The sequence below is a fragment of the Grammomys surdaster genome, unplaced genomic scaffold (assembly GCF_004785775.1).
Source record: "Grammomys surdaster isolate TR1022 unplaced genomic scaffold, NIH_TR_1.0 233, whole genome shotgun sequence".
NCBI classification, from domain to species: Eukaryota; Metazoa; Chordata; class Mammalia; order Rodentia; family Muridae; genus Grammomys; species Grammomys surdaster.
The window spans coordinates 972,521-983,518 of record NW_021604678.1 but is presented as its reverse complement, the minus strand read 5'-3'; the positions used below and the strand labels follow the sequence as shown (position 1 = coordinate 983,518).

Below are 10,998 nucleotides of genomic sequence, written 5' to 3'. Positions count from 1 at the left end.
AGAAGAAGAAGAAGAAGAAGAAGAAGAAGAAGAAGAAGAAGAAGAAGAAGAAGAAGAAGAAGGTGTCCTCCAATTTCAGGTCTACACTGCATGATCTTCAGCAAGTTACTTGACATCTGGAAGCATGAAAGTAAAAGAACTAGAAATAGAAACTAAAAGGATTGATTTAGGTAGTGCTAAAACCCCACACAAAGAGCTTTGTCATTATCTGTTATCTGTACCATCACTGCTACTGTTTCTGCTCAGTTACACAAGCCCCATACAGACCTATGCTCTGATACGGAATGGAGAGGTTCTGTGTAAGAGTCCAGGACCTGGTGTAGACGTAGAGGCAGAGGGGCATCATTCCCAGGGCAGCCAATGTGGAACAGGTTGTCATACTGATGCTGGAAATAAAACGAAAGAGCTTAGGGGGGGAAGCTGGAGACTGAGAGCCTGGTCTTTTAGTGATGTATTCTTGGGCCAGATTCGGTGGCATGAGCCTTTAATCCCAGCACTGGCTAGAAAGAGACAGGTAGATCTCTGTGAATTTAATGCTAGCCAGGTGTACATGGTGAGAGCCTGTCTCAAAGATACAAACTAATTAATTAAAAATGTAGTCTCAGCCAGGCGGTGGTGGCGCACGCCTTTAAGCCCAGCACTTGGGAGGCAGAGGCAAGGCAGATTTCTGAGTTCGAGGCCAGCCTGGTCTACAGAGTGAGTCCCAGGACAGCCAGAACTATACAGAGAAACCCTGTCTCGAAAAACAAAAAACAAAAAAAAACAAAAAACAACAACAACAAAAAAAAAGAATGTAGTCTCTACCAAAAGCCACTCCTGGCCCCTCCTCAGAGATTACATGGGATGCACTACTCAAACCTCACTGCTCTGAGGTCCAAAGAAAGCATGCTAGCATTTCTAAAACCACTTTTGGGCTTGGATAAAACAAGTTAAAATACCAAAAAAGCTAACTTACCACCTGCCTGAGGCAAAGAATTATTAACTATCAAGAAGCCATCCAAACACTTATGATAAAATTTCCAGTGGATACAAAAGAGCCTGCTGTTGCAGAGTCCCGACAGGGGACATTTGGAAAGCATGAGCCCAAAAGTCAGAGAGAATCATGAGAGATAGTTGACTGGATTAAAATTTCTCCTCCAAATGGATACTGTGTAACATTCTCACTAGGAACAGATGTTGACTTGAAATGACTGGATTTCTGAAGCAGGGCTCCTCCAACATGGAATCTCAGCACCAAAAGCCTAGAATTTTCTATTTGCTAGATATTTGCCCAAAGATTGTGCAATTCAGACTCCACCCCTTTGACATCTCCCAAGAGTACTGAGAAATGGATCTCAATGTGCCCTTATTATAACTTACTTCTCCAAGGCCCACTCTCTCTCATGCTCCCAGCCTCTTCTGTGTTCTCCTCCCTGGACAGTCTGACTTACCCAACCTCTTCTTCCTCCCCAGAGGGAACTCTCTGACAATGTATGACTCTCGATAAATTTACTGTTTATCTTTGACTTTGCTCACGATGTTTATCATAATTAAAATTGATTCGGTGAAAGCCATTGAGTTGTTTATTTGTTTGTTTGTTTCCCCCAGAGAAACCCTGTCTCGAAAAAACCAAACCAAAAAAAAAAAAAAAAAATCTTGCATAGCTTTCACTCCATGGAAGAGCTAAAAGTATTTTTATCTTATTCTGAGTAGGCTCTGGGGTCCATTCCCAACACCAAAACCAAAACACAGATATCTTCTTGCTAAGCTAGAGGAAGTCCAGCATTTTGCTAATGCTCTAATCCTGTTTCTGTAGAGATGGTACCCAGGAAAGTTTTTCAAATGCTTGACCTATGCTGTATGCCTTGGTTCTTTGTTTACCGAGTCCTAGAAGGACTTCTCCATTGCGTCAGTTTAATCTTGAATTATGGAGGGTGGAATGCTCCACACCGCCCCCATATGATTTTGGCTCCAGCAGCAAAAGACTGAAATTTCTCCTTGTAAAAAAGCCAAGTGTTGGTGGCTCACTGGTTGTGAAACCTCGTGTCCCCAGGCTGCTGTCCCCAGCCTCCGCAGAATCAGCCAATCCCATAATGCATTGAACGATGGTGGCAGAGGACAAGAGATCTGCTGATCTACAGCTGCTGTAAACAGCAACCACACTGGAGAAGCACAGAAACTGTAAAGGGAAGTCACACAACCCCAGTGCCTGCAAAGAAATTCCAATGTGACATCAACAGAGGATGTGGCTAGCTGGATCACTCCACTGTTCACATGGGAAACCACCAGCATTATCTGGCTTCAACAGAACAAGATTCCACTTGAACAAAGAAGAATAGTACCATCCACAGCTATTGCAGAGCGGGAGACAGGTTCAACAAGACTGGGCAAACAGGTAAATCCTGGGCTCCCTCATAGCAAGGCAGAGACATGCATTCCACTAGAAGGCAGCCAATAGCATTCTGCAATTGGGGCTTAAGTTATTCAAATGTTATTTTGTTTTTAAGCCCATAAAATCAAGAACCTCCAATTCTCCAAACTAAACTGTTTCTCCATAAAAGGAGAAATGATCTGGCTAGCCAAATGGGCACCAGTTTGCTGTAAGATCACATCCATAGAAACCATCCCAGGACAGAGTTTGCAGTCTGATTCTCCACTCCTATACAGAGATGTTTCCCTTGCTGCCTCCAGTAAGGACAGTGGGCATTTATTGAGATTTATTGAGTGCTGGGTACTGCTGGCCACATTTTGTGCCTATTTATTTATTTATTTATTTTGTTTTTCGAGACAGGGTTTCTCTGTGTAGCCCTGGCTATCCTGGAACTCATTCTGTAGACCAGGCTGGCCTCGAACTCAGAAATCCGCCTGCCTCTGCCTCCCAAGTTCTGTGATTAAAGGCATGTGCCACCACTGCCCAGCCATTTTGTGCCTCAAATGCTTAAAGAATTCTTTTTTTTTCTTATCACTTTTATAGCAACTGTGTAGATGGTATCTCTATCTTGATAACAAGGGCATTAAGATATTACTTGAATCTGAAATGTCTCCCTACAGGTTCATGTTTTGAACAATCAGTCTCCAGTTTGTGCCACTAAGTTAAATTCTGTGGAGCCTTTGGGATAGAGGTCTGAGCTGGGGTGTAGCTCAGTCAGTACAGCGTCCACCTAGCATGCAAGAAGCCCTGGGTTTGATCCCCAGTTCTGAATGAAAATAGGCATGGTTTCACAGCCTGTAATCTCAGCACTTGGGAAGTGGAGAAGGGAAGGTCAGAAGTTTAAGGTCATCTTCAGCTACATAGCAAGTTCTAGGCCAGCATGGACTATATGCTTCTGTCTTAGAAAAGAAAGCCTAGGGGTGGGGCAGAGAGAGGTAAGTTAATAGAGGAAGCCTGTGAAAATGCTATACACATCTCTGATTCCCACCCTTGTCTAGGTTTTCTGGTCTGCACCTTCTTCCTGCTGTCTTCCCTGCAATAAAAGACTGCAATTTCTAACACTCTGAGCTGAAATAAATCTTTTCTCCCTTACATTACTTCTGTCGGTATTTTGTCATAGTTTGTTTTTGTTTTGTTTTAAAGTAACTAACACAGGTTCAATCTTGGTACTCTTTCCAAAACTAAAGGCCAGGCCAGACCTAAAGAATCAATTTCTCAGATCTGCCAAGGACCAAGGAGTTCAGTTCAGAGGAGAAAATCAGGCAAGCAATGCACTCCTGTAATCATGGAACTTGGGAGGGCAAGACAGGAGACTCAGAGGGACAAGATCATCCTTTGCTGTTTCAAGGTTGACCCCATCCTGGGCTGCAAGAGATCTGTCTCAAAATAAATAAAGATAAAAATGGAAGGAAGCTCAAGAGAGCTTCATGGGTCATCGTTGGCCACTGAACCACACAGACACCCAACTCATGTCTGGAATCCTGTAACTGAGGGGACACATACATCCTCAATAGATTCCCTCCCCAGAGATATCAACAGGCAGTGTGAGCTGTCCTGAGTTGCGTTAATAAACAGCTTTCATTCTGGGGTTAGTTACTGTAGTAACACTGACAAGAGACACTATCTCTCTGTCAGTCACTCAACTAGCAAGCCCCTGACACCACCAGGCTGACACTGAGTGTGCATGTACACACAAAGCCTCAAGCAATTGGCACACCTGATAAATGAGGCTGGCGATCACACAGGGGCAAGATTTTCCACCAGGAGACCAAAATATTTCATCATTCACATGAAATATTAAAATTAGGATACGGCACTCTGGAAGTAGAGGCAAGCAGAACTTTAAGAGCTCGAGGCCAGCCTAGTCTACACAGTGAATTTAGGGCAGCCTGGTCTACACACTCAGATGATCTCACAATGTAGGGAAGGGGAAGGAGAGTCTTGGGCTTTCTAATTCATTTCTCACTTGGTTCCTTTGGTGCTCACAAAACAGCTGCTCAGATCTATTCTTGAGTACACATCCAAGCTGGAACGCTGAAAGCAAGCACACAACTGTATACCCATTTCATGCCACACTATTTACAGTAGTCAAGAGGTGGCACACGCTAGTAATCCCAATACTCCAGAAAACAGAGGCAAGAGGAGTCAGATGAGCTAGGACTACATAGGGAAACCTTGTCACAAAACAAGAAACCAAAGGAAGAAACAGTTCGATGGCTACTGAGGAGAGGACAGGCAAAGCAGAACACATACACACACACATGCACACACACACACACATACACAATAAATAGGAAATTTGCATAACATGCCCAGATGGCTGTGCCAGTCAGCATCCAGTTACTAAACCCTGAATAGTGACCTTACCTGGGCACTGCACTGTCAGTTAGTAATTCTCAAGTTCTCCCCTCAAAAGCAAGACTCTCTTAATCTCAAATTGAGAACACTGCAGAAAATGTTGCAATTCCTTATCCATGTCTGCTGCAATGTAACTTTCTAGTCCAGCTGTGGAAGAGCCAATCAGCTTTCTGGACCCCTGAATCAGAACTGATCCTTACTGTTTGTATCTGGGCCCTGGTACAGGATGTCTAAGCTTTTGGTATATATCAGCCACTTTCTTTCTAGAACGATTAGGGAGAATCATGCCATGACAGAAGCAGATAGATCATGCCAGCTGACACTGAGGAGTATTTGAAGAACATGGGCCAATAGGAGTAAGAAAACCAGGATGTGTTTAGTGAACAGTGAGTAATTCATTTTGACTGGAGGCCTCTTGCCTCTGAGGAGTTTGTGGAAAGTAAACGTGGAAAGCTGGGGCAAACCGATTAATCCAGTAAGTGCTAGGCTCCCGCGTGTGTATGACACAATACCATGATGGAAGTATTATAATCTCCACTTACAAGACTGGAGGCCAGACTCTCTGCTCCTCCTGTCTTCAAGGACAGGCCAATCTCGTGTAGTGCCAGGCTCGACAAAGACACAATGTGGTAACGTGGAGTTTTTCCTACCCTGTTTTAATCTCTGGGCCGACCGGTCAACCACGGACCTGCAGGGAACATGGGCGGGGCTGATAGCATGGTCCACCCAGAGCTTAAGTGTCGTAGCAAAAACTACACATTACAGTCAGAGGGAATTGATTTGGTCATATTGGGCCCCTAGTCACCAGGGCTGTCTTCAACCCTGGCAAAGTTGATATTGTTACCATCAGGGATCCCTTCCTTGACCTCAACTACAGGGTCTACATGTTTCGGTAGGATTCCACACACAGCAAGGGCCGCGACACGACACAGTCAAGGCTGAGAACAGGAACCCTGTCATCAATGGGAAGGCCACCTTAGTCTTCTAGGTGTTGCAGAATGATTTCCTGCTACAATGTATTTGCAGTAAAGCTCTGTGATTGGGCAGTAGAAGATATGGGTGGAGCTAAGAGTGGGAAGGAGGAGGAGGGCTAGCAACCATGGGGGAAGACTGATGGGTCGGAAGCAGTCTTAGGTAACAATTTATATCTAAAGGTTAGATAATGAGTAACAATTCTAATTGTGTGGGCATCTTGTTAATTGAGTATTTCCAAATATATAAATCTATTGGTTGATCTTTAAGTTTTAAGAGTCTTCATTCTACTGGGTACCACGAGCATGGCTGATATTATCTGGGATTCAGCCAAGCTTTGTGGGGGTGGTGTGGTTGGACTGGCAGAGCCAGCGGCCACTGTAACGTCTCGTGAGTGCCAGGGTTGGCGCTTCTAGTTAGCTGGAGCCGAGGTCAGAGCGAGAACAGCAGGAACATGGCAGCTGCCGGGGAACAAGCCAGACTGGGCGCCTTTTTCTAAATCTCTCCCATTTCACTAGGACCCTCCAACAGCAAATGGAGCAAGGCTGATGATGTATGCTGTGGAATATACCGTTGTCTTCACAGTCATGGAGAAGGCTGGCCCCCCTTGGCAGGTAGAGCCGAAAGGGTCCTCATCTCTGCCCCTTTGGTTAATGGGGTCCTCATCTTTGTGATGACACTCAAGGTTATCAGCAGCGTGTCCTGTGTCACCGAGTGGGCAGGCCCCTAACCAAAAAGTCATCCGTGACAACTTTGCCCTCAACAACCACTTTGCCAATTCATTTCCTGGTATAGCAAGGAATTTGGCAACAGCAACTAGGTGACACACCTCAGAGTCCTCATGACCTCCAAGCAGTAAGAATCCCTGAGCAACCCATCCCCAGTGAGAGCAGGAAAGGAAGAGAAAGTCACTGCCCCAATTCAGCCCTGAGTACCCTGAGCATCACCCCTCCTGGTTTCCATCCCAGATCCCCGAAGAAGGGGAGGAGCTACTTTCCCAAATCCAAACATCATCAATAAAGTTCACTGTACAAAAAGGAAAAGAAAAGAAAAGAAAAGAAAAGAAAAGAAAAGAAAAGAAAAAAGGCACACAGTTAGAATCTGCTTTATCTATTTACAATAAAACAACAACAGAAAGACTGACTATGGAGAGAACACTGGAAGACACAGCGATTAGCCATGAAAAGATGCACTAGGGCATGACCCAAGGAAGCAGCAGAGGGATGGATGACGGGAAGCCAGAGAGGGCTGGGTAGCAGGAGAAAACTACAGTGAGGAGTGCAGGACACTGGGAAAGCACTGGGGCATTGTCATGTGCAGTGCTTAGACACCACTCAAGTCTGAAACACCTGCTTAAGATGGGTGCATGACCCCCACCCCCACAGAATGAATAAGGCAACTGAACTATACCCAGGGTCATCTCTAAGAGCTTTGCCTCAGTTTCTTATCCAGCACTGTGGACAGAGTGTCCATCCAAGACCAGCCACTGAGCTTTAAGCACTGTGATTTTTGTAGGTGATAATTGTGAAGGATGGATAATTGTGTAGTATGGACATAGCTTCACTCATGAAGACAGAGTATTCTAGTTGGTACTTTTCCTGAGATTTAAGCATTAATTGATGTTATATCCATAAGCTTTTCAAATCTAATTTTTAGTACACACTCTAAACTTTCACCTCTGGAGCCAGGCAGTGGTGACTCATGTCTTTGATTCAAGCACTCAGGAGGCAGAGGCAGGAGTATCTCTGAAGTCAAGGCCAGTCTGGTCTACAAAATGAGTTTTAGGACATTCAGGGCTACACAAAGAAACCCTGTCTCAAAACAAAACAAAAGAAGCACAACAAGCCAACTGAGGACGAAGTTGGAGCCAGACATAATGGTACACACTTGTAATACCAGCACTAGGGAACTGGAGGTAAACGGAGCAGGATTTCAAAGCCCCACTGGGCTATGTGAGACCTTGTCTCAATAAAACAAAAGCAAAATAAACAAAAGTGACAGTGGTGGTAACAATAAACAACAGGACCGTTAGCTTCCACATCCTTTCTGTTCATTGGTTTTTCTTTGGCAATGCTGATGAACCATGGGTGATGATGATAAATATTCTCTTACCCAGAAGTATTTCAAAACACTGCTAAAGACTTCTTCTTCTTCCAGATGATACAGTTGTGTTGCCAAATGTCATGGGGAAACTAAGTTACAAACTGATAGAAAGCAGCCGTGGATTCCAGCCTGAGCTCTGTCTGCTCTGCTCTGTGCAGCTATTGCTCAGCTACTGAACTAAGTCAAATCATCTTCTCAGAATAATGAAAGGTCCCTTACAAGGTGACCATGAGAATCCAGGAGAGAAGATGAAGCCCAGACCTCCTCGGTACCTCTGAACACTAGTTTCTTTTCTTTCTAGAAATCCTCACGACCTGGACTTCATCACTGTCATGTAAGTGTTGATGGACAACTTGACTGAACTTCAAGTAGGGGCATATGAGTGGAGATACAAGATGATCAAGAATTTCCTTGCAAGTCTCCTGTAAGTGAGTGACTAAGAGTCATTACCGTACAAGACTTAATTACCTGTCTGTGTGGTATGCACCTATTAAAATATGTATGGGAAATCTGTTCAATACACTAAATATTCAGTATGTGCAAGAGAACTAGAAACCAGACCTGAAGTTGACTCATTGAAATCAACTCCCATTTCAGTCATTACTTCTGACTTCATTCATTTATTCATTCATTCTAGAATAAATCCCAAATGGTGTGTTCGTGCAAAGATTTAAATTTATATGGTGTATTTTCTCTAGGCAGGATATAAGGGCACTTATAAGCAAAGAATCTAGAAAGAGCATTGTTTTTAACTCTCTATCCCTCTTCCCAATACTAACTCATCCAGTCTATCTTCAAAGGCTTTTCTATTTCTCATCAAAATATTTGACTTCAAAATTGGGATTCATTTGCCCTTGCTAAAGTGTGAGTAAATGATAAAGTTCAATTTCTCCTGGAGTATTTATCTACCCCATAGTAGGAATAAACTCTGGCTTAAACAAAGGCAAAGACAACAAGGTATTTATCATTCTGGAAGCTTCGAGTGCTCCCTAAATCAAATCAGTAAAGTCTATCAGGCACCCCAAAGTCCTTCGCACACTCACCTAAAATGTTGCTTCACAACAAGGATATTCTGGAAACACTGCTGAGAGCAAAATGGACAAAAGGAGACCAAAAGAAATAGAAAAGAGCCAAGTGGGTTCTGTTTTGATTGTATCTCTTGATGCCACCACCATCACTATCATTAGCTGTGTGGGATTATTGGTGATGTCCTGGGAAATGCTAGAGATGCCAACAGACATGGGACAAGTCTATGCTTAGGAGAGGCCCTTACTGCATATGAACCAAATGCTTGCTCAGGATAGAAAAAGCTGCCACAAAAGCAGAAGCTAATCACAACAGAGCAAGCTCAAGGCTCAGAGAGTCTGTCCAAGGCTCGGTGATGTTTGCAGTACTTCCCACTCAGAGCTACCCAGAGATTGCTTAAATTTTTTCTTTAAGCACAACCGTGTCCCCAGTTCCAGGCAGGGAAACTCTGCAGAGATTCCCTAGTGTGACTTACCTGAGATCCATATCTCCATCAACCCAGAAGGTGAGAACATTGGAGATGGTGCCCCCAGGACAGCTTCCCATGATGAGGACAGCAATGGCTTGGAATGGTTTCAGACCAAAGCCAATGGCTAACAGATAAGCTGTCAGAGGCATAAGCCCAAACTGGCAAAGCAGGCCCACTGCGATGCCCCAGGGTCTTCTGAGGTGCAACCAGAGCTTCTGACTCTCCACCGAACATCCAAAAGAGAACATGACCAGACCCACCATCACAGCCGACAGCACTGTGAAAACAAGCTTCAGGTTCCCGTGTCCCTCCATTCCCACAGGCGGGTCTTCCTCAGTTCTGTTGGCAGGGCAAGTGGAGTTGCCCACACAGTCTGCGCTCATCTCGACTCATGAATCAGAACACAGGAACACGAAGGAACAGAGGCAGCAAGCACTGGGCAGGTCTATCCAGACACATTTCCTAATAAGGCAACAAAGTATCACGTGGAGAGTCCTTCCAGTTGCTATTGGCTAACCACATGCTAATCTGGTCAAGTTATTCCCAAGTGACATAGTAAAAGTAATGTGCTCAAGCAGGAAACACAGCAAATGATGGCAAGCCCGGCTTTCCACTCTAGTCTTGCTTACCACTGACAAGCATATTGTCAAATGGAATGCCTGGCCTATGTCGACAGTGGCACATTGTGTTCTAGGGAAGTAGGCCAGATGCCAAGACATTACTTCTCCAAATGCAGCAGGGATTTCAAACAGCCGGGATGCAATGCTATACAGACTGAACGACTAAATCAGGAAAAAACAAGAGAGCCGTGCCAAAGCCACTCCTCCTGGCCGGCATTCACAAAACACTTCAGATATTAAAGTGAAGCAGGCCAGCCTGGAAAATGTCAGAGGCTGAGGATCATTTCAGGAGACTTTAAATTGGCCTTTTCTTTTTCTTCTGTTATTTCTCTGAGGATTTGTCTAAAGCCAATAATTAGACACCTGCGAGTATAAAATGGAATTAAACGCTTGGTTGTGTCTCATAAAACATGTGAAAACTTGTTTCCCTCCCAACACAATTCAAGAGAGCTGGGTTGGTTTTTTTTTGTTTTTGTTTTTTCATTGACTTAAGTCTACTTTGAGACACACACCCTTGGGCCACCTACTGAAGTCTGGGAGTCTTGCAAATGTACCCCATGGAGAGCTTATTCTGAGGACCACTTCTGATGCTGTACACTATGGCCCTCTATGCATTCTAACCTGAGGTGAAACCAGACCACAACAGAATGATTACAGACAGACAGACAGACAGACACACACACACACACTAAAAAATAAAATCTCATAAGCTCAAAAAGAACTCAGGTAATGGCCCAGTGTGGTGACACACACCTTTAATCCCAGCACTCGGGAGGCAGAGGTAGGTGGATCTCTCCTAATCTACAGAATAAGTTATAATGGATACTCAAAAAGGGGGGGGGGGACTGAGGGAAGGAGGTCAAGGTAAACCTGTAGGAGAGAAATCTCGAAACCAGCCGTCACAGAAGAGAAAACCAGCAGTCACAGAAAAGAAAACCAGCCATCACAAAAGAGAAAACCAGCAGTCACAGAAAAGAAAACCAGCCGTCACAAAAGAGAAAACCAGCAGTCACAGAAGAGAAAACCAGCCGTCACAGAAA

At 44.3% G+C, this 10,998-nt stretch overlaps 1 protein-coding gene across 1 annotated transcript in view; it reads right to left on the bottom strand.

Annotated features, from left to right (window-relative positions):
- The window catches only part of Slc10a6 (solute carrier family 10 member 6), a 20,501-nt gene extending 10,780 nt beyond the window's left edge, over positions 1 to 9,721 (bottom strand). The window contains exons 1-2 of the mRNA XM_028773705.1: positions 9,345 to 9,721; positions 268 to 386 (exon numbers count right to left, since the gene is read on the bottom strand). Of these exons, the coding sequence (XP_028629538.1) occupies positions 268 to 386; positions 9,345 to 9,721 (496 nt within the window). The remainder of the gene's footprint in view (positions 1 to 267; positions 387 to 9,344) is intronic.
- Between the last annotated feature and the right edge of the window lie 1,277 nt (positions 9,722 to 10,998).